The sequence below is a fragment of the Tyto alba genome, unplaced genomic scaffold, assembly GCF_018691265.1.
Source record: "Tyto alba isolate M040663 unplaced genomic scaffold, T.alba_DEE_v4.0 Super-Scaffold_13, whole genome shotgun sequence".
Taxonomy (NCBI): Eukaryota; Metazoa; Chordata; class Aves; order Strigiformes; family Tytonidae; genus Tyto; species Tyto alba.
The window spans coordinates 36,555,619-36,579,196 of NW_024881275.1; the positions used below are offsets into that span (position 1 = coordinate 36,555,619).

A 23,578-nucleotide genomic window follows, 5' to 3' on the forward strand; every position below is an offset into this window, starting at 1 on the left:
ATTGTTTAATTTTTAGAAGAAAAATATTAATTAAAAACCCTCACACTTTCCAAAGTGTGTCAATAGTACCACCAAACCCTAAGCCTTTAGTGGAGTTAAAAAGACATTTTGCTGCCTTATTTTATATTTCAATGATTGAATTTCTGATGTAGATTTCTTCTGATCCTGCTTACTAAGGAAAAGTTGGGTTTTTTTTTGTAAAAGCTGAACTGTGGAACTACAGAATTTTTCAGAGTACTGTCAAAATATTATAGCTTGTCCTATAAAGTTAGCACCTATTTGGCTGTGGATCGTTATATTTCACTGGAAATTTGAAACATTATTTTTCATTTTTCCAAGGGCTGATATGTGATACATTGCAGTCTGAGTGTTGTCATACAGATTTTCTCTGCACACACACATGGATTCCCACCAGATTGTTCCTGTTGGAGATTTTCTTTGGGACTAGTAGGGATCTCATGTTATAGACTGAGAGTTAAACTGTTGAAATTTGTGGAGGAATGCATGTAAGAACGTTTCGTCCTTAGGAAGATCAGGAGGACAAGTAGACTGCTGAGAGTGCTTCCAAGGAGGAGAGAAGGGTTCTGTGTGTTTCCTTTTTCTGTGAGGGAATTGGGTTTATGATGGATTTGGGGGAAATTAATTGAGATGTGTGGGTTTGAGAATAAGAAAAATTTGCTTGGAGATCATAATTCAGGAATAAAACACCACCTTTGTTTTCTGGTATGGTTTTTGGATTTCCTTTGTCTGTGGTAGCATGAAGGAAATAGATGGTTTCATTCCTTTCAATTTAAAGGCCAGTCTTTTCTTGCCGGGTGGCAGGCATTTGGTTTGTGATGACTGCCTGCTCTTTCCACAATATTGCATAAATTATGCCTCTGCTTAACAAAGGAAGTTACTGTGTGCTTTGGTATTATGAGTTTATAATAATTTTGACTTCTAAGTATCGATTTAAATGTTGAAATCAAACAGTGAAGTCATAGTCATTTGATAACCTCCCTCATTGATTGTATAATGCTTTATTGATACTTACAAAGGTTCATTCCCCTTTCATTAGAGCTTAATTTTAGAATTTCAAGCATCTTTAAGATTACTTGGAAAATTGTTATCTTCTGCTTAAATTGTTTGAAGTTGAAATTTAAGGTAGTGTTTTGAACTGTAAAGAGCCAGTACAGTGAATTTGCTGGAATATTCTTTTTCATTTATTGTATACTGAGCTATTTTGTCAAGTAAACATCAGTGAGTTCACTGTTAGGAATATATTTTTCGTATGATCACCAGCATGGCAGTGATAGATACTGAGTTAAAGCTATGATGTAATTCTGAATAGCCTTTTTAGTCTTCTTGAAGATAACTTGTAGACCATCAAAAGAAAGGTGCATATGTCTTAGTCACCAAGGAAGTATTTCAGAGGCCTCAGTTAGACCTTAGCATGATGAAGTGGGGAAGGAGACTTGCTTGTCAGTGGTTGAAATGGCTTTGCTACTATCTTGTATATCTTACATACCTATCTTACGATATTTCAAAGGTTTCTGTTTTCACATATAAATTCTGTGCACTTCTCAGTGCTAGCTGGAGCATTGTTGTATTTTACATAAAGTACAGTGCTCCAGACAAAAATGCAGCATATCGGAGACAAGATCATTAGTTTGGAGAGAGCACAAAGATATTTCTAACTGTTGAACATGACTTTGAGCTGTTTGTGGAATTTTTTCTCTTCCTCACTGCCTTCAGTAGCATAATGTAAAATCTTTAGGGCCAGTGCCGTTTGTCTGATTTTGTGTGATATATTTGTGATGCTGAACATTATATATTAATATTTAATAGTATATATATATAAAAGCAGTATGTGCAAGTTATGTCTTGGAACAAAGATATTCACAGATTAATTCCTTGCTTTGAATCCTATGACTAAAGTTTGTATTATCATGTCTCCTCTGCAACAATTTGATATTCTAGAGACATGTTAAAACAGTGCAGAGAGAACTGCTCTTCTTTACCCACTTTTCCAGAGCAATTGGAATACTATATTAATTTAGTGGCACAAAGATGCCTGATTTAAAAAAAACTGGCTGCCTTTACAACAAGAAGGAGAAAATAATAAAATGAAGCTGTACTATAGGTCTACAGTCTATGTAAGTCCTTAGCTTCACATAGTTTTTTGAAAAGAGAGCTATTGGCAAAGAAGGTAGGATTCACCAAATTCCTGTTTATGGAGTAACTTACTTATTTTTCTTAAAAACCACACTGGGCACATCCTTGTAAATTCAAACCATTGTGTCATTATGGCTAGCATAAACCAACAGTCCCTACTTACTGCTGTTTACTTTTTTCTTATAATGTTCCAGAAACAGGCCTCTGATTTTGAACAGATCCTGATGTTATTGTGCTGTCTGGTAGTGCCAGATTAGATATGTTATTTGTCTCTTGAAGATTAATTTCTGTTTTTTGCTTGTTCAGTTGATCTGAGTTAATACAACAGCAGTGCATATGTATGAACACAAATGCTTTAAGTTCCTAGGGGGAAAAAAAAAACAAAACAAAACAAAACAAAACAAAACAAAACAAAACAAAAAAAAACACCGCACTTCAGTCACAGGGGCATTTCCAGTGCTTTCTGAGAGGAAAAAGCTACATGCAGTTTGCTTATGTGTAACTAGTATTTGCGGTGAATTCTCAGCTAACTAGATTTAAACCTGTTGGAGGTATAGCTATAGAGTGATAGCTGTGGACAGAGGTGCGGTACGTATTGCTGTCACCGAAGAGCTTTTCCCTCCAGATCTTGGAATGGAGCCCAGCAGAAGCACAGTGGCAGACACTGTGCCGTCCCTTCTCGTGTCTGGCCGTGGAGATGGTAACAGCTTCTTGTTTCTACCTGTGACTTTGGTAACAGGTGGTGAGGGCAGTATGATAGACCTAGAGGTCTGAATCCACAATATGACCTCAGTATAGAATTTATCTTTTTAAGTGTTACCTACTCTAAAAATGACATTAAACTGCTATACTAAAGTTTAAGTTGCAGTCAAGCCAGTATGTACAGCACATCAGAGACACACTGTCTGATAGCTGAAGCAAGTCTCCAGGAGTGTCCTCCCACTTGATATTAAATTCTGCTAAAACCAGAAGTGTAAAGTAATTGTACTGTGGAGATTAACTAGATTTACAGCAGAGTGACTGGATTTAGCTGCAAAACTGTTAGCTGTTTGGAAACTTCAGTCTGTACTTTCTGAAAAATTACACAATATACATAATTTTTTGATCATCAGTTTCATAATTCTAAACTTATATGAATGCTAAATACCATTTGAGGTTTTTAAGAAGATAATTTGATCAATGCTGACAATATAGATTCTATAGAAACAAAAATTAAGCATTTGACAAGATATACATCCAACTGAGTCTTCAAGGAAGTATCCAACAGGAACTACCTGTTACCCAACTAGCATTAACTGGATTTTAACTGGAAACCTGATTCTATTTGGTCTTGGTAGAAATTCTGGAATACATTTGCCTCCTGTCAGTGGTTAATATCCACAACTAAATGTGAATGTATGGTCCGAGAAAAAGACAGGTTTAGTATATTGGCAGAATTGTGGACAGGAGAGTACATGGGGAGCAATCAAAAGTTTTGTTCTTTTTTTTTTTTTTTTTAATTTAAAATCCTTGGTGATTTAAAGAAAAGAAAAAAAAAGAACAAAACAAAATCAAACCAAACCTAAAACCACCTCAAAATGGGTATCTTTTGACCCATGGTAGTTTATTTGCTGTGGTCTTGCAAGGCAGGAAACTACCTCACTCTCTCATCTTGGACTTGGAAAAATACTTACTAATATAATCTGTGTTGGCCTTAGCGTTTTGTCAAATACAGAATTTGGCATTCTCAATTTAACAACTTCAAAAGTTCCTTTGTATTTTCAAGACTTATTTGATGAATTCACAGAGCACAAGTTATCAGGCCACTGCAGGAAATCTCCAGAAGAAATGTTGGATGCAACAGATATTTCTAGAATATACTGGTGTTTGTTTCTTTTTGGCATCTTTGAAAAAAACAGGTAAATGTATTCTGTGGCAGTGTCCTGAACAACAGGAAAAATACTTGTTTAGTCCTTATGACGGGCTGAAACCAATTTTGAGATATATGAAGAGGTAAATTGATAGAAGATGCAACGGGATAAAAGTTCATTAGTAGGTATTACAAGTATTATAAGACTTTAACACAGTTCTCAGTTATACTAGCTATTTCCAGTTAAACTGTCCCTTGCTATGTGATTCAGTAATAATAGCTGGATGTCTTTGTATGATGAATAAAGTAATTCACATGCATACTAGCTACTTCCAGCTAAACTACCCCTTTGCTATATAATTCAACAATAATAGCTGCATGTCTTGTATAATGGATAAAGTAATTCTCAGGCACACTGAAGCTTTTCTGTCACTGGATATGATGTAATTTAATCTTATTTTTCCACCAGCATAATAAATGTGACTGTGTGTGAAAGAGAATCTATGTTTGTGTGTAAGATTTTACTTGGAAATAATCTTCCTAAAAGGAGGAAAATAAATGCATTGCAGAGTTTGTTATTCCCAAAAGGTTTTGTTTACAGTTTTGTTGAACTGTTAAGCATTTATTGTAAGGAGAGTAGATTGTTCTAGTTTTAATAATCATAATGCTGTTCTTTTTTAATATTGCATGATCTGTGGGCTGCCATAAAGTTGTTACAAATTGAAGGCCTGATATGACATGAAATGAGGCACCTCTTCTGAACGTTGCTTTTGTTCTGTGTTTAACAAATTAGTATGTTGACATTTGTCAGTGATGGATTTCATTATTTGCTGAAAGGGTTCTAGGGGGTTTGACAGTATGAATGGTTTGTCCTACAGACTTTTGAGAATTGATAAAGGCATCTTTGTTCTTTGTGCAAAAGCACAACAGATATCTTATTGACTGACGCATACAAAAAAGGCTTGTATAGCTGCTGCACAGAATAAACTAAGAAAATAATTTTGAAGTCATTACATATTCTTCTATGTTGTTCTCTCTTTTTTTGATAACAACATGTGTCTCATTAATCAATGTAAAAAGAAGCATCGGATCCTCATTCAGTAAAATTAAAACATGCATTTTAGATCAGTTTGCATACTGTTTAAAGATGACAGAAATAAGAAAAGCAGGTAGTGGATGATAATAGGACTAGTTAGTTAAATTTCTATTGCCCAAACCATTTTTAAGATGAGTGTGCAGACTGTTGTGGCACTTGTATATACAGGGGATAGAGACATAGTAGAAATAATTAATTTTAGCAAGGATGTTGAAAATCAGAATAGACTTGACAGTGTTGGATTTGCACCCATTCTTTTAAGTTAAATGAAAGGCTTCAGAGAATGGATTTCTAGGTACCAGTTCTTAAAAGCAAGAAATGTGGGTGATACTGCATATGGGCAAAAATTAGATCACATAATATTGAATAATTATCTCAATCTCATTGTTTGCTCCCACATTTGTAGTTGGCACAAGAAAAAAGAGTGTATTAGATATGACCTGAAAATTTAAAAGAATTGGATCTGTGCCTCTTATGATTTGAGACGTTCTGATCTTTAAAAAAAAAACCCTGAGCTTTACCTTTATTTTTCTCTTGCAAACATCAAAGATTTGTAGTGCTCTCTCCTCCAGTAATGTTTGGGATTTCCTGAATGATTCAGGAATATATCTGGACTTTTCTTGGTTTGCAGGTGAAGTATTTGTGATAGGAATCCTTAAAAATCAAGAGCACGCCTTAGGTTTGATTTGGTTTGTGATGCTACTCTATAGTTTGTAGAGATTTAATAAGAACCACTTCTGCCTTCAAGCATTTGGCCATTTTCTAATATTTGGAAGCACTGAGAGAAATATGGTAAAAGTTTCATATGAAATCTGAAATTTAGCAAATCCAGAATATAAACCAAATATTGCATTTATATGTCTATATAAAGTTCTTACTGAAATTAGTGTAAGCCTGATATTTCCCCTGGATCCTCAGACATGAACAAAATTTTTCCTTCAGCCTCTGAGCCTCTTTTGTGATGCTATTTGTGTCAGCAAAAGTAAAGATGCTTTATCATTGTTGTGTTCTTTGCATCAGCTGCCTTATATCAAACAAAATAAGATACTTTTATGAAAAATTCTGTATCCTAAAATACTATTCACAGAACAATCTGAACTAGAAATATTTTTATTTTCTTGATCTTGTTTTCTTTGCTCTTTAACTGAAGTACTCTAGACTGACTTCTAATCTATGTGCTTTTTAAGAAAAAAAGAAGCAGCTGATTGAGTTGTGTAACTTGTAAGACTTGTTTGGAATCGTCTGCCATGAAACAATGCAATTTTGTGCTATTTAATCTTACTACTTAATAATGGATCTTGAAAGAGGTGTTACTGATTCACAAATTATTTTCAGTGTTAGCAGCATCAGTACTTTTTGAGGAGCAATTTGTGAAGAGTGAAGGTTAAAAATTGAGCTCCATAAAGTATAGAGGTTGTTTTAAGAGCGAAACAAGTGCTTGCATTTATTGAAGCCACTTTACTTGCACTTACTCTTAAATCAATTAACTACTTCAGTTAAATATGAAAAATTCATTCTATGATACACAGCATGAAAAGCTCAAGTGTTTCTCTTTGAAAGCTAACTGTAAGATTTCTGACAGTATTGTAGCCATTTATTACTAGGTAGTATTGTGTAATTGATTTATATAAGACAATTCCATTACTTCGTGTTTTTTTGGGCATGAGATTTCAAACAAATATGGATAAAAAAAATCTTGATGGGAGCTGAAGTTTTCAACCTGTAATTCCTTCTTTCCCACCCATAATTTTCCACGTTTGCTTTTCTTTCTGTAAAACAGCAGGCAATTTGCTGCCTGTCATAAATCCTGGAAGTATGGAAGTTTCTAAATGAATAGATATTGTTGGACATACTTAAGAAATTAGGAAACAAAATCTGGATAGCTCAAAAAATGGTTCACGCCCTGCAAGTTCTTCTTTGTGATACAGAATGTGTAAGATGAAAAGTGAGCTAGAGCTGTTCTTAGTCATCCTTTGGGGCATCAGGATCAACAGATGAATAGCTGCAACTCCACAGTTCTTACCTGGGTTGACTGCTGGTTGATCTTGTCAGCTGTAGTTCCTGAGGAGCTTATTACAAATTTGCGTTTGCTCACTGGCAGTACTCGGATCCCAGGCATCAGACTGAAGTCCACATGTAAAAATACAATGTACTTTCTTTCCTTCTTGGTTTACGTCCCGGGTCAGTGTATTTGAATCAGGTAGGCTTACTATGATAAAACTGCAGCAGGATATCAGCCCCAGATGTTTTGTGAATTTTTGTAAAACCCCAATTAAAGTTTTTTTGTCTTAGCACTGTCAGTGTGTGTGCTCTGTGTGTGCTGGAGAAAGGATGAGACAGCATTGTTTAAAGAAATTATTTGCTTTATTACCAGGTTGTTCATCTTGTGGTAAGTTCCTGTTCTTGAGAGTTGGATCTAGGGAAACTCTTTGTAATCCTTCTGCAGAAAATTATAGTTTCAGTCCACCAGTTTAACAGTGTATATTTTGGTTGGATGATAGAGGACAGAGGAGTTGGACCCCAGAAGAAAGCGAGAACTTTAAAATGGATCATGCTTTAGAAAAACTTAGAAAAGAATAAGGCACATTTTTGGCAAAATTTGGTGCAAAAATTAAAACCTCCAAAATGTTTCCTGTCTGTTAGATGTGCATTTTGTTGGGCAACTAAATATCTTGTTTTAGCAGGTACAGATCTGCAGTTTATACTTGAAATCCTCTAAGATGGAAATATGAAATATGAATCCCACTTTTAGGATTGACTGACCTTTGATATTCGAAGAGGAAGTTAATAGATGGTATCATCCCATATATGGTTAGTTCCCATTGATCTGATTTTAAAAGGACAAATGAATTCTTCAGTAGTTTGGTTTGTTTCTTGACTTTTTTTATTTTCTTATTAAAAAAAAAAAATCTAAAAATACCCAAGATTTTTTTTTAATACTTTGACCTTTTACTCATGTGAAAGTTTCAGAGGAAGTTACGATTGAAATTTTGAGGAAATTTATGCAAATATATACATGATATAGCATGAAAAGATATAGCATATATTTTCATTTGTGAACATAAAGTTAGGAGAATTGAAATAGGGGGAATGAGGTGGGTTGATACAGTTTTTGTTTAGGCTGATCTTGTATTAGCTGGGAATGCATCAAATTCTTTGTTTATTTTTTGAAGCACATCAAACTTGTATCCTTTTTATTCATGTCAGTATGATCAGTCCTTTTGCAGTAAGGAAGTAAGGTCTTCTGGCATATAAAATCTGCATTTGTCAACTCTTGTCAATATTTTCAGTGTGGCTTATTTTTGTACATCACAAAGTTCCAGAGCTATTTTGGTATCTGAAGAAAATGTATAAAATTTCCTCTGTGAATAATGTCTGGACAAATCAAATAAATAGTTGACAAGGTGGCCTATGTCACAATTGTAGGTGATAAGTATATGTTGTCTTTTTATGCAGGTTTTTGCTTCAAAGCTGTTTATTTGGTGTAGTATGGGATTGGAGATAATGAGAAACATCAAGAGTAGTTACAAACCCAGTTGTTTGTGTGGCTGCTGTTTGAGTTTAGGCTCGTGTTATCTTTTTCCTTTCACTGTGTGGTTTCTTCAGTTTTATGCCGAGTACCAGTTTTGCTGTTGAACAGTAATAAAGATTGCTTCTCCTGAGATGGTTTCACCCTTGCTTATACACATCCTCGCTAACCTGGTTTGGTACGGCGAAATAAGCAAGACTGAAGTGATTGTCTGCCAGTTCATGGAGCAGCTGCTACTTAGGTGTTCAGATGATTAATTAGGTGTTTGACTGAAATTTGAAGTTTGGTTGTTGAATTGCTGAACTGAGTTGGCTGATACCATCCTCCTTCCAACACACAGGGGTTGGTCTTCTTTCCTTATTGCCTACCCTACTGTATTACTGAATGATTTATGGAGTAAAAAGTTATCTGCTCTAGAATGACTTTCAGCTGTAACTTCCAGTCATTTCTTGGTTTTCCACTGCGATAGTAGGAAGGAAAACTTTACAAAGTTTCCATTATTTCTGGAACAATGCTTGGAGTATTCTAACTACCAGACCCTTGTCTCTGCAACTGCAGCTGCATGTATATTTGAGTTTCTGGTACACTGTAAACCTAACAGATTAAAAAGGTTGTTTGTAGTTCTCTCAGTACTGGGCTGTAACATACACCAGAATGCTGGAGATTATAGAGGTAAGTAAGTGAATGCTGTATGTTCTTGTGTCTGCATTCCAATGGCACAAGTGTCCTCAAAGATAAATTAATCTAACATTCAAAGTCTGATGTAGATACTGCAGACAATATGCTAATACTGTTCTTTGTATCACCGGAATAATGTAGATTCAAGGCAACTGATGGGAGATTGCACAAACTATATGTAAAGACATTTAATTGTCTAACTTTCTCAACTTTGGTAATCTTGAAATATATATCTTAATTTTAATGTGTTCCTATGAAAATATTTTTAGAGAGATTTCCCCTGCTCCTTTCTACATGTTTACGAAGGGGTTTTCTAGGAGTATAACTATTTTTTAACTCATTTACTAAGTGACTACCTTTTTCTAATTAGGAAAAGATAAACAATATGTGGAGTAATATCAAAACATGAAAAATATTTTTTTTATTATATACCTTCCATCTGTAATAGGGATTTTGGGTGCTGCTTTTGACTCCAGAAGCATAATTTTCCAGCTGATATGATCTTAACTCTGTTACTTCAATAAATACGCAAGAAAACGTATCTGCAAATCCCTGTGTGTTAAGAGGGAAAGACTTCTACTTCAAAAGGAATGGAACAAGTCTGTTAGGAAAGAGCTTCGTATTCCTAGCTTGAATGTGTACTTAAGTCCTTGCATGTACATTTGGCTAGAGTTTGTGCTATATGTCTCATCTGATTATGTGTGAGCAGCCAAAGCAAGCATGCTGCTGCAGGCTGTGTGCAAAGCAGCACCTACATCTAAGTCATAAGTCTGAAGAAAACGTTTTGCAAAATTGCTTTCAGAGATTTGGCCTCTCAGCTGGTCAGACTGCTGTTTAGAGCTCTAGGACTCATTGGAAACCTTTTATTTGCTAAAGAGACCATTGATTAAGAACATCTATATGGGTGAATTTGGAGGTTGGAACATCAGGACCCTTTGGTCTTTCACTCCAAAAATTTATTTCCATTTGGGGCTCATTTTTTCCTTCATATGTGTTCATACCATAGTTACAGTGTTGAGATTTCCCTTAACTGCTGTTTAACTGGGAGAGGGAACTTGCTTCCTCTTTCAGGAAAATGATAAAAAGATCTGAGTTATGAGGGTGTGATTCTGGTCAGAATAATAACCTTTTGCTTTAAAAGTCTAGCCAAGTTTATACTTGTTGAAAATAAGTCATTAACTTATTTTTCTGTAAGAGCCATTGGGAACTTGCCCAGCTTTCTGGGAAGGACTGGTAGGGTTTTTATTTTTTTGTTAACTGGGAGAGGTTTCCCATCTGCCTCTCCACATCCAGCTAGTCTGTTCTGGCCTGCTTTAGAAACTTGGGCCAGACTTGAAGAGATGTCATCTGGGAGCATTTATAAGCTGTGCATACTTTGTTAGGTCTTGATGTAATTGCTGAAGTGAATCACCTTTGTCAGTTCTTAGTGTATGAATGGATTTCTTTCCTTTTTGATTCCAATTAAAGTAATAAAGCAATGGATATCAAGCCTTATAATTTGTTCCTAGTAAATTAAATGGATGGTAGAAGGACCAAATTCCTATTCCAGTAAAAAAAAAGAAAAAATGTTTTTGGCTATTGCAATTTAATCATCGTTCTGATTATCTTATTTTTCACAGAGACATTTTCTTGAATTATTGAGTGGTTTAGAATAACACTGATAGTAACAATGTGCAATGAATAACATGGCACATTCTAGATGTCCTAGATGATGTAAAAAAATGTAGATTTAGTTGGTATCAGTAGGGGTGGATCAGAGTTTCTGGAATTCAAACGTATTGGAAACAGATCTTCAGTATTTTAAACTAATACATAGAATCAAACTTTTCCCCAAACTCATAGGTGCTGGACATATTACAGAAACATGTTCAGTCTTTGTAAAATTACTCTTGAGATAAACTGGAACTTTGCACTGCTCTCTAGTGATGATTGTTGCTATATGAGGCTCTGAAGTGGAGATACAGCTGCTTGTTAAGGGCAAACGAAAAGAATCATTTAAGGTGTTCACAGGAAAGGAAGTTGCTGGCTGTACTCAGACTCTAAAACTAAATTCTGCTGCAGGACATAATCTTATTTTTGGGCTTGTAGGAAGTTGTATTATTCTTTGGCCTAAATATAACTCATATACATTTTTCTCACTGAAATCATTTGTAATCCTTTTATAAAGGAGTATATTGTCCAAATGTGGCATTTTTATTATTCAAGTGATTGGAAAAAGCAGGAAACAAAATTTTTGCTTTTATTGTGTATTTACTTACAGTAGACTTCAAATGCAAACCATTCTGTGGGCCTGTTTATAAGGCTTGAAGTTACTTTGTTTTGCTTAACCAAATGGCCAAAACACTGACAGCAGTATGTCTGGAATGTTATTTACTTGGTCTATTTCTGCAGTTTTTCTTTGTAGTGCTGTACACATGCCACAGTTAGGGGTCATTTACTTAAAAATGACCAAAGTAATACCCCCAAAGCTTCAGTTATTCTTCTCATCAGGGTCATCATAACAAAAGGTTCATCATGTTCTGCAGCTTCTGTGCTTGCACTATCCCCCCAGCCCATCTCTCCCTCCCTCCCTTCTCTTAATCAGAATTACTTTTGGTGAAGATTTGGAGAGCTGCTGTTTTTTCTTGCTTTATTCTCTGTGTCTTGATTCCTCTATCAGTGCTTTAATTTCTTAGATTTTTTCTTACAGTGCCAACTGATTGAAATGTATCAATTTGATTTGCTGGACGACTATTATTTTTCATAAGAAGATGGTTATTGAGTATGTTTATCTATTTAAGTGTGTATCCTATTTTATAGTCTCAGTTCCAGACATTCAACTAGTTGCAAGAAAACTGTATGTTTTAACATTTCCAACGGAAGGGTAGGACGGGTGGGGAAGCTCTTTGGAATGCTGACAAATTATATTTGACTCTTGGAAATGTCTTAAGGCCATATGCTCTCCTCCCATGCTTGGAAAGCTAGACTTAGTTTTAAAGACCTGTGGTCTTGAAGGTATTACCATTGTTCTTTATTGCCTTTCTAACTGACTGGATTTGAGAAAACAGTTGAAATGCTGATTATGGTTGCCAGCAGTTAGTGCAGGGATACTCTGAAGATGGTGGTCTTGGTTTGTGCCCTTGCTACTCCCATCTGTGGCATGGCATCCATTAATCCTTTGCGTGTTAGTCAGAGGGCTTAATTCTGCTACTTTCCTTTCCTAGAAGTATTTAATTAAAAAAACTATGTAACTTTTGAGACGTTAATGTCTGTAATTTCTATAAGCATAGCAGAAATTGCCTTACAGCAGAACATGAGTTAGGAACTGCAGCAACCCGCAATTCAGTGTAACTGTTTCCAATAGCAGAACAGTAGTTCATAACAATTTTTTTCTTCTTGTAGTACTTGAGTCCAGAGCAGAATAAATATAGATTGGGTTGTTCTCCCCTGTTGTGAAAAGAAGATATCTAGTGAATATTAAGTCTCCTACTCACTTCTGTTTGTGGTAAAGGTTGATCTTCCTCTGCATCTGCAGAAATGATCAACTCTTATTATCAGATGGTATCTTTCTAGCACATTTGAAGTTTTAACAAGCACAGGTGCTTTACTGTATATGGCTTGTGTTACTTTTGGATAGGGATTTGTTTTCTTTATAAAATGTTTCTGCTTTGTTTATTTCCAGCTTTCATCACTTAACTGATAAATACTTGCTGCCTATATTCACACCTGCTCATCTTTTATTATCCTGGTTTGTATATAAGTGTTTCTATTGAAATAAATCAGTCTTGTAATTTTAAAAATACAAAACTTTGGTTTAAGTTACTTCTTACAGGTAATAGCTGTTTGACGGTTGAATACAGAACAACAGCTTGGCAGAATTTTAGTTTGAGTCTCTGCCAACCAACAATACAGTACCACCTAATTCCTAAAAATGCCTGAGCTATAAACTATTAGTCATGACCTAGCATGTATATAGCAATCAGAGGCTAACAAGGCTAATAAAGCCTATATATTATTACGGCCATGCAGCGCATGTTGTAACAGGTCAATAATGTATTTTGTCACTCATTCCTATTGTGCAGCCCACACATCATCTTCCTGTCACAGAGTGTACTACCGGGAGGGAGACATCTCTGTGGAACACGCCTGTGCCATGAAATTGCTCATGCTTGGTTTGGACTGGCCATTGGTGCTCGTGACTGGACTGAAGAGTGGTTAAGTGAAGGGTTTGCCACGTTTTTAGAAGATGTATTTTGGGCTAGGGCACAACAGGTAAGGTGATGATACATCACTTCTCAGTTGAATTATGTGGAAATCAAAATTATATACCCTGTTGTGAATTAGATATAAATTAAATCTCCTGTGTTATGAAGATAAGTCTTTTAAAATTATGTCGAAATCAAAATTATATACCCTGTTGTGAATTAGATATTATTTAAATCTCCTGTGTTATGAAGATAAGTCTTCTAAAATAATTTTGGCATTTGCATGCTAACTTGATTTAAAAATAAAAAATCAAAAATCCTTCCTGATCCACAATGAACACTAGTCTTTGCAGAGGTAGATGTCAATGCAAATGAGAATGGAAACATCTGTTTGTCAATTATTACCCTCCCACAAATGTACTACTCAGTTATTAAAATTCAGCTATCAAACAGTTGCTCTGCATTCTTTCTGCTTGTATTGTGTTCCTGAAACTGGAACAATCAGCAGAGTCTTACTTGTAATATTCCAAGTACCTAATGCAAATGGTCTCATTTTATTCAGTGGATAGCCAAGAAGCATACCTCAAACCAAAATAGAAACTGATGAAATATAGCATCAGCACTTACAGGTTTTTTTCTTACACTACTCAGCAAGAGTTACCCTCTTAAATACCCTTCTAAGTCAGAGGCTTATAAATCATTATCTGCTTTAAAGTGAAAAGCTCATGCATTACCTGTCAGTTAGTAAAGTGGTTTTCTGATCCAATTCTTGTTTTTGTTATACCTCTGGTACTTCAAGCACTTCATGTGTTAGTCATTTCTTCCTGTGTTTGTGTTAGGCCTTGGTTCTACCCCTTAAGTCGGCAGAGCCCCATCTGTGGAAGAGCAGGTGGGGCTGGGAACTGACATCATACACTCTTTTGAGGCTCCATTTTATTAAGTATCAGGCATATTTATAGCACCGAACAAAACAGAATTCCCTGCCTCTTACCACGTTTCTGGAACAAGAAAGAGAGGAAGGCTGTCCAAACACATTGCTTTGCCCTTCTGGTCCTAAAACTCATTTCTGCCCTTACATTGAGCATCGCTCCTCTGCGATGAGCTGTTCACATTAATTCTATGCTTTTGTGAGTCATTTGAAAGTTTTTTCATTTTTGAGTAGTAGACTCCCATCCATGCAGCTGAATGGAAAGGAGTAAGCAACAAATCAGGTGATTAGTGCCCTTGTTAATTTATGTCAGAAAATTGCCTTTTTTTTCCCCTCCTTTTTAGAATTACTGAGTGGTTTTGGTGCTGTACAATCATATAATTGTAGGATTATGAGTATATTCCATACTGCCTGACAATAATTTCAGCTGTGAATGAAATATTGTTATAATGCAGGATAATAGTAGCTGCTTTTGCTTTCTCCCGTCTCCCATCTTTTCTTATAATAGAGATGCATAAATTAGTTCTTATTTTTAAGTTGACAACCTGGCATTTATTTCATAAACATGCATCTCTGTTAATATTATGTAAATGGGGGAAAATACAACATGGAGCTTTCATGAATGTGGCAGAAGTAGTAGGAAAGAGGAATGATGTCAGGACACAAAGCAGCTCTTTGCTTTCAAGCTGGAAACAGTAAAGATGCAACCAAAACTGACATGCCAGGTATCTCTGCTGTACATTCAGCGCACTTACTGCCAGTCAATTTAGGAAAAACAGCATACCCGTCTCTCTACTCAGGCAGAAATATTTAACCAACTATTGATTTGATGCACACAGTGAGGTTTCTGTTTTCGTTAGTGCTGCTATTAACTCTCATAGCAGCAACTGGTTTTTTTTTTGGTTGGTTGGTTGGATTTTTTTTAAATCGTGGATATTGGTACTGTTTCCTGCATCTTCTGCACATTACAGGGAAATAAAACAAGTTTTTCATTCTGAAAATTATTATTGTCTGCTGGGAAACAGCCGTCAGTCATCTGTGTTTTTTGTATACTAAGCAGCTGTCACATGATGAAGTAAAAAGGCAGCAGGAATTGAAAGCTTTACTTCGCTGGCGCCGACTCAGAGATGAGGTGCAGAACTCTGAAGAAGAGCTGCAAGTTTTAAGGTAACAATATGATAGTGTAATCTTTGCTTCTGCCTCTTCTCTCTCTCTCCTGTTTTCCACCATTTTCTCCCTTCAAAGGATATACATCCAAATCATCTAATTAAATCCATTGCATTTCCTTATTTCCTTCTGAAGAAAAAAAAAAAAAAAAGTAAAATTGAATTGACTGGGTTATTCATCTTCTGTATAATGCAATTGCTTTTCTCTTTGTTATAGAAAGCTTTCAAGAACCATGGGATTTAGTTTGATATAAAATGTCTCTAAGCAGTTTACAAGAGCCTCTATTCAGGGAAAAAAAGAGGCCGTTTCCTGAACAAAGTTCATGGTTTGAAGCCGTAACAGATTCATTTTCTGTGGCTGAGGACAAGCACATACAGGAGTATGGTATCTAACTGCCAAGCTGAATGAAGCTTTAAAAAACAAAGGGAAAAGCATAATGAACTATGTACATCTACTTTCTCTTTAGAAATTACTAATAATGCTATTTAAACAGGATTTTGGTCTTTAAGTACCATATGCTAAGCTCAAGGCTTCTTCTTACATAGCTGAAAACATCAGATCAAAAAGAGATTCTTGCTTTGCTAATGATTAATTATCTGGAATGTTCTGATTGGTGTCTTGGGAATTTGCCATAGTCTTTTATCTTGAGTAGCTGCCTAACATCTCCACTGCTTGTATCCCCACAGTCTTTGACCAAGAAAAACAAGTTTACTAATCGTAGCTCAAATTAGCCCTACACTGGCCAAATCACAGAAGTTCAGGGACAGATTTCTAAAGATTATGTAGATCATTCTCCCACCCTGAACTACAGGCAGTATACACAGACCATCTTAAGTAGGTTTTTACTAACATGTTCTTAGAAACACCCGATAAAAAAGTTTCCATAGTACCTAGCTAAGCTGTTTTGGTGTTAACAGTTAAAAATTGCTTCCTGATGCACAGCTGAAATATTGTTTATGTCAAACAATATAGATTTCTTCTTTTCTTTCACCAAGTGGAAATAAAGAACAAATTGATCCCCGTCTTCTAAATAATCAACTTTAAAATGTTTTTGGAAGACTGGTTCTATTTCATTCATTTTGAGGTCTTCCCTTGTTTTTGTGCTTTCCCAGTAGGACCTGAAAGCCTTTTATATTTGGGCACTAGATACTATTCACCAACATAGAAATTCTACTCTATGGCCTCATGTAATCTGAAAACGTCACCAACTGCATAACTGTATTCTTTCATGGATTTGCTTTACTTCATGTTTATTGATGAATTGTGTATCCTACATGTAAGCAGAGTCAGTGAAGTTATACATTTGCAAATGTGCGATTTCATGACAGGTATAAATACAAAAGCAAGCCTTATCACCAGCTGCTGTCAACACAACTCCTGATTGACGGATGCTGTTTGTTTTAAAATAAATTATTTTTAGGAACATTAGTTTTTGTGATATGAGGCTTATCTAGATGTATGTTTTCCATTTTCAACACTGTGTAGTCACATTTGTCATCTCTTGCATTAATTATTTAGTTGTTACTTTTAATAAAATGTGTATGCTTTTCTAAGGGCCAAAATGTCCTTTGTAGTTTGAAACTCAGAAAGGGTTAATTTGTCTTGAAATTGAAACCTATGTTTTCTATTGACCTCCACATTTAGTAGGCATAAGTCTCTGTAATAAGCATGCTGCATAGTGGTATTCTCAATACTAATACAAAAGAATGACAAATCATTTCTTGTTTGAAAAATATGCCTTTAATATACACTTCAGGAGAGGAACATGATACCAGCTTTTGGATTCTGGCAAACTCTTCCTCTCTGATGTCTGTAGTTTCCTGTGGTTGCATTTAAGGACTTGCCACTGGTTTCAGTCAAATATAAATATTCTCTACTATTTTTGTGGCATGGACTTGAATAGGTTCTCTCTTTGATTGTTTACTGTTTTTTTTCCTTTTCTTCTTCCTTCTGAAAGTATGTCCATGTGCTTTCCAGAGTTGGTATTTAAGAGAGAAAATTTCAGTCTTGGCATTGCACTGAGTTTTGAGTCTATAGTGAGACTTGTGCTGGTTCAAGCTTGTGTTTTTATAGAAGGATATTAGAAGTAAATGATAACTGTTTGTTACTTCTTGCCAGTTATGTCAGGAAGAAAAAAATCAGCCCACCCACTCTTCCCAAGCATAAGCTTATTCTTCAATTACTTTTTTTTTTTTCTCCCTGCTGGACAATCATATGATTTTCTGTACTTTCTTCTAACAGCAGGAAAACCTTGCCCAAAATTTGTCCTATTAACTTTTGATCCAGCAAATGAATACCTGTTCAGACTAGGTGAAAGCAACTCAGCAAACTGATCATTGGCATGATGTTTCTTATTTTGGGTATTTGTTACTATGTTATAGTAGCATCTCACATGCTACCTAAGAAAAAAAGGTCAGGTATGAAGGAAATATATGTCTTTTCAGCAGGCAGCAGCTCTGAAAGGCAGCACCAGCAAATCTTGATATTAAAGAAGGAATTTGTGGCACTGTAGTGCTTATACAGGGTAAGATTTCAGACAGAATTCTGTGTATTTTCTCACAGAGTTTGAAGCAAATCTGCAGGGATAAAAGCCCCTGTGAAATATGTCCTGGCACTCATTCTGCTGGCAAGCATCAACACTCATCCAGTCTCTTATGTTGTGAGAGCAGAGGAGACTACAGAATCCATTTAATTTTGTGAAATAAAGCCGGTGCTGAGACTGTTTCATGTCCTGGACCTTATGACTGAACTTCAGCTTGTGATTCTTCATTAAGATAAACCAGTGTTGATATTTATCTCTAAATGTGTCTCTGAGTTCATCTTGAGTCAAGTCTATTTCCCGTCTGAAGCAATACTCCCTGACTGCTCTGTAGGTGTTTAAAGAATTTTATTCTACCACACTGATAGGAAACATGCCTTTCAGATGGTCTCTCATAGGCTTTGCATAGGTTTTCATGACTACCGAAGTGCATCAGAGCAATCAGAGCATTTAATTACCATGGACTTCCTGGTGAATTGTACTTTTACTTTGTACAATGTACTTCTCCACCTGGCAAACACAAATCAGCATCTTTTTCTTCCTTCAGAAATTTGCCAGTATCTAAAATGTGCCAGGTGGCAGCTTGAACACCTTGAATCAGCTTTCTTTTAGCATTATGCCTAGCTTCATCTACTAGGTTAGATGCCAGGTTTTGTAGGTCAGTGTAACAAACTTTCCATCTCTTTACCTTCTATGTGTTGTAAATGTATTAAGCATTGCTTTAAAAGAGTGTGCTGAAGTGCAGACAGCAGAGAACAGGCTAACTTTCTGAATATTTACACTCTTTTGCAGACATTATCAGGAGTATATATACATCCTTTCTAGAAGGGAATTCTTCAATACCATCATCCAGATGGGATACTGCTTTCTAGTCACCTACTAGCATCTACACAGGAGCAAAGCTGGAGGAGGAAGGAGGGGAAGTTGGGTTACCTAATTCAGAATAACTGTGACTATGGGAGGTATTTCAGTTTAGTGTGGATCCTGTTGCCTGTGCTCAAACTCCATTTTTCAGTCCATAGACTGGGCTATTTATTATGAAAGAAATTAAGCAGTTTTGGATTTTTATACATGCAGAAAACAACGAAAAGTTGCATGTGGAATGCCAGGAGGCCTTCCTTCCAGGAGACTGATCCAGAATGAAAATAGGTGAACCTCTGCTCTCCTACAGTGGGTCTGCAATGATTACATGTCTTGAAGAACTTTTGTTACCATAGGATAAGAAATCAGTTATTGATCTCTTGCTTACAGTGTTGAAGGAGGATCTTCCTTGAAAGAAAATATGAACTATAGCATCACAAAGGACTGTGTTAGGAACAGTGTAAAATTGAATCTGCATTTTGCATTTCTATTTTATCTCAAAAAGTTACATTTTATGAAGATTTTACTGTGTGAAGTGGATTTCATGTGCACAGGTCCTAAATATAGTACCTAAACAGTGAAAAAAAGAACATTTAGCACTCTGGACAAAACTCTAAGAAGAAATCATTACACAGATACAAACAAGAAATAGTTTTCCTCAAAGCAGTCATAGAAATTTAAAAAACTGATAACAGGGATTAGCCCATGAGAAATGTAAGTAAGAGTGACGTGGTTTGAAGAATCCTGCACTGCTGTGGCCTGTGTTTCCCCTATTCTGTAGAAGTAGAGGGAAAGATATTTGGTTTCCAAGACTGACCATTTCAAAATCCACACCTAGAATTGGAGAGGTTGTTTAAGTCACACAGTTAAGCTCCTAAGAGAGACATCTGTTCTCAGACTACTGTTAGCTGGGATGTTTTCTGGATGGAAGAAAAAAAGCTAGAGGGCTTTCCTTTACTATAACTGTGAAGGCATTACTTACAAATGAAGCAAAAATGTTTTAATAGCTTCTCTTTAGTTTTACTCTGTGCTAACAAGCACCTAGAAGTCCTCCGCACTTCACTGATGTAGATTTGTGGCATAATGGATGCTGTATTACATCTTAAAATAAGGCAGTGAAGAAGTAGGTTTGTTCTAGACATTATTGTCTGTAAAACTCAAACCACTGTGTGTGTGAAAGGCTTCCTGTTTTAAAACTTTGAATACTTCTCTTGCAACCCCAAATGGCAAAGTGAAAAACCGGACATTATTTCTTCTGCAGTGTACTGCATGCAGACGAAAGAGATTATTCTTGCAAGTATAGTCATCTAATCTGTTAAACAAATGTTCAGGTGTAAGAGAAATCTCTAGTTGAACATGACAACTTCAGTATCCTTCCCTTCCCAATATAAGGTCGTCTTTTGTTTGTTTCTATTTGTTCATAATGTGTCTTCACTGTAGAATGACATGCAACGTGACATCATGCTGGCAGTGAGAAGAATACACTGAGTTAGTGATTTCATTTGTACCCCAGCTGTCTGGTCAGCTATGTATAAAATTGCATTAAAAGTATCAAATTCTTTTGTTTGTCTGTCTTAGCCAAATTATTTACTTAGGGTAAAGAAAAAGACTGAATTAGTCACCAGTGTCTAAAGTTACTATGCCATTCACTGTGCTTTCAGCAATGAGAACATGTAATGTATGAGTTATATCTTTACTTACTTATCCAAGACTTAATTAGAGTGTTACCATTTTAGGCCCAAAAAGGAGAGCACGGGAGAATCGAGTGAGTCTGGAGCATCTCTTGTCAAACATGGTCTTAAAGCAGAAAAAATCTTCATGCAGGTTCACTATTTGAAGGTGAGTGTTGTCAGCTGATTTTTATTGAAACTGCTTTACCAATAGGATAAAGAGTTATTTCTTCCAAACATCAGCAAATTCATAGCATCCTATTTGTTTCTGGCTTAATTTCCTGCAGGGTTATTTCCTTTTGCGGTCTCTGGCAAGGACAATAGGAGAAGCTTCATACCTTGCATCTTTACGAAAATTTGTCCATAAGTTCCATGGGCAACTTGTCCTTTCTCAGGTACGGTCCTTGGGGTTGTTCATCAATTTCTGAAAAAAAATATTACCTAAACTTTCAGTTTGACTGCTAATACCACCACTTCTGGTTGTGGTGAAGAGAGGCAATTGTAACTTGGCAATCAATATTGGTGAAACTCCTACCTGCTAGAGGGCAGAACAAACTTTTTCAGGGTGATATGTAAATCAGACATCCTGCTAGTATCTGGTAACGTAAACAATGGATGATTATTTTTTTTTTTAAGGTCAGTGTTCATAGGTGGTGATGTTCTCAAAGATAGGGTCATTTACCATACTGTAATTGTCTCCTGTAGTCTTTTACCTCATGGGTTTTGGTAGTGATCAGTCAGTCTTTTCCCTCATACTGTTTCTGATAGAGAAGAAACACAAAGTACAAATGTAACCAAAAACTTCTATAAATCATAACAGTGTATGCATGTTATATTTCTGGCTTTATTTCCTTCCTGTCTGCATGCTGTTTCATTCAATGCTTGTAATTTCACAGTCCTTCTTATGAGGACCGTCTCTTTCTCACCCAGTTGAAGTGTGATGTCCCCATCACTCTGTGGCATTGCACCCACCTTTATCACAGCTTCTGTATAGGTTTCCTCATCATGGTCTGTATTCTCATGCTTTCTAAAGCATTCTGTTACTGAAGTATTAGCCTACAAGGGATGTTTTAGATATGCTGCTTCTTTCTTTAAGTAGACTTTCTGTGTCTCCTTGCAACACAGAGTAAGGGCCTCTGATTTTGAGGGAATGAGGTCTAACACTTTCCTGTTTCTTCCAGACAGTGATATTTTTGCTCGTGTACTTGCTGTTCTGAATCTCACTCTTACTGGGTGAGATGTATGCCCATGTATCTTAAATATAGCTTACATACCTGTGGATTCTTTCATATGTCAGTTCACCCAGAAGTTTTGTATAATAGGTCTACTGCAGCACTCTGCCCTGTGCAGTAACGTTTTGGGGTGTCAAGGGAATTAATGTTTCGACTGCTGCAGCTGTTTCCTGTGCCATGTTACTGAGACCCTGAGCAGTTATGTTTGGCATAGTGTGGGAAATACCAGTGACTATATGAGCCTTGTCTACGTTGCGGTGTCCAAAATCATAAATATGGTGCTTCATTATTACACATCTGGAAACTTCTTGAAAGTTACATAAATCATGAAACTGCTAAAAACAAGAAGCAGTGTTTAAATCTGGTGGTAAGAATAGTGAGAACTTAACTTTTGGTGAGAAAAAGTTAACTTGTTTCTTCTGGTTGATGTGAGATAAGTTGTGTCAGTAGACTGTTAAAATGCTACAAAATGTCGTAGCACATTACACTATCAGTCATGATAGCTAGATTGCATTGCAATGGAACTACCCGTCTACTACAGGCTTCTCGCTTTGTCTAGCACTCTACTATAAAATGTCAATTTGTAGCATATCTAACTCCAGTCTCATAAGATGAAATACTGTATGTTGTTTCTGCACCCAGAAACAACCAGTTTGGTTACTGGGTAAAAAATTGTTCAGTGTTTTTAATTATTCAAGTAAGAGTAAGTAATGATTTTATTTCAGGCTTCTTGGGCTACTTTTTATTTGAATATGTGCAATTTATTCATAGCTATGTGCTTAATGTAGGTTAAAAAAAGATACTTTCCTTCATTTGAAGATACTTGATTCGGTGGAGAAAGATCTGTGTACTATGTAACTTCATTGTGTGCTTTTTGTGCTTTTACCTTGTTTCACAGCAGCCTAAATCCAACTCCCACTGAAGATGCTGGGAAAAGAATTTTAACATCATCGTGTTGTTTGGTCACTATGTGAAAAATGCAGAGGGGATAGGGCTACATCCAAATGTAAATGCATTTACTTTCTTTGTAAGAAATCTTAAAAGATGGTATTTATGTCAGCATCTGGTATGGGTAGATAAGCAATCACAGCAGGACTTGCAAATGAAGAAGCAATGAAGTCAAGTTAGTACAAAGTTTATTATTCAAGTTCCTTCTGAGACAAACATGCTGTCAGTGTTTAAATGAAAAAAAGATTTAAAATAAATAGAGGTGCAAATGGTAAGTTTAAATATCATAGTGTTGTACTTTCACCTTGTTCAAAATAATTGTAAAAGTTCCCAGCTTTAGTAATTGTGGGGATGGGGGGAAAGTAAAAACAGTGAAAATAATTACCCGTGTTCTGAATACCAGTCTTGTTTTCAGTGATGTTTGTAGTATTTTTCCTAGATGGGAGCTGCAGGTGCAAGGAAATGACTTCAGATGTGAAACATTAATCAGTTTGCCTTTTTCCTTTATTTTGATTGCGTGCTCAGTATGTTTTTAATAGTAGTTTTTGTTTATTTTAGTTGAGTTTGCACCCAACGAGTAAGGCAAGTCTGGAATCTTTGAGAATGATTTAAAAAAAATCTTCCATTTTTCTTTCTGTGAGAGAGTTCACTTACTAACTGCTTTGAATGAACTTTTAAAATAATGAATGGAGTGTTACTGACTATAAATAAATAGGAGTGCAAGTTTCTGATATTCTTAACAC

The 23,578-nt window shown here is 35.9% G+C and overlaps 1 protein-coding gene across 10 annotated transcripts in view; it reads left to right on the top strand.

Annotated features, from left to right (window-relative positions):
* Positions 1-23,578, top strand: part of AOPEP (aminopeptidase O (putative)) — a 204,888-nt gene that overhangs the window by 71,131 nt on the left and 110,179 nt on the right. For 8 of the 10 annotated variants that reach the window (XM_032981857.2, XM_032981858.2, XM_042788116.1 and 5 more), the window contains 4 exons: positions 13,368-13,557; positions 15,476-15,585; positions 20,722-20,824; positions 20,943-21,050. In XM_032981857.2, the coding sequence (XP_032837748.1) occupies positions 13,368-13,557; positions 15,476-15,585; positions 20,722-20,824; positions 20,943-21,050 (511 nt within the window). The remainder of the gene's footprint in view (positions 1-13,367; positions 13,558-15,475; positions 15,586-20,721; positions 20,825-20,942; positions 21,051-23,578) is intronic. The other 2 variants (XM_042788112.1, XM_042788110.1) reach the window with 1 other exon arrangement.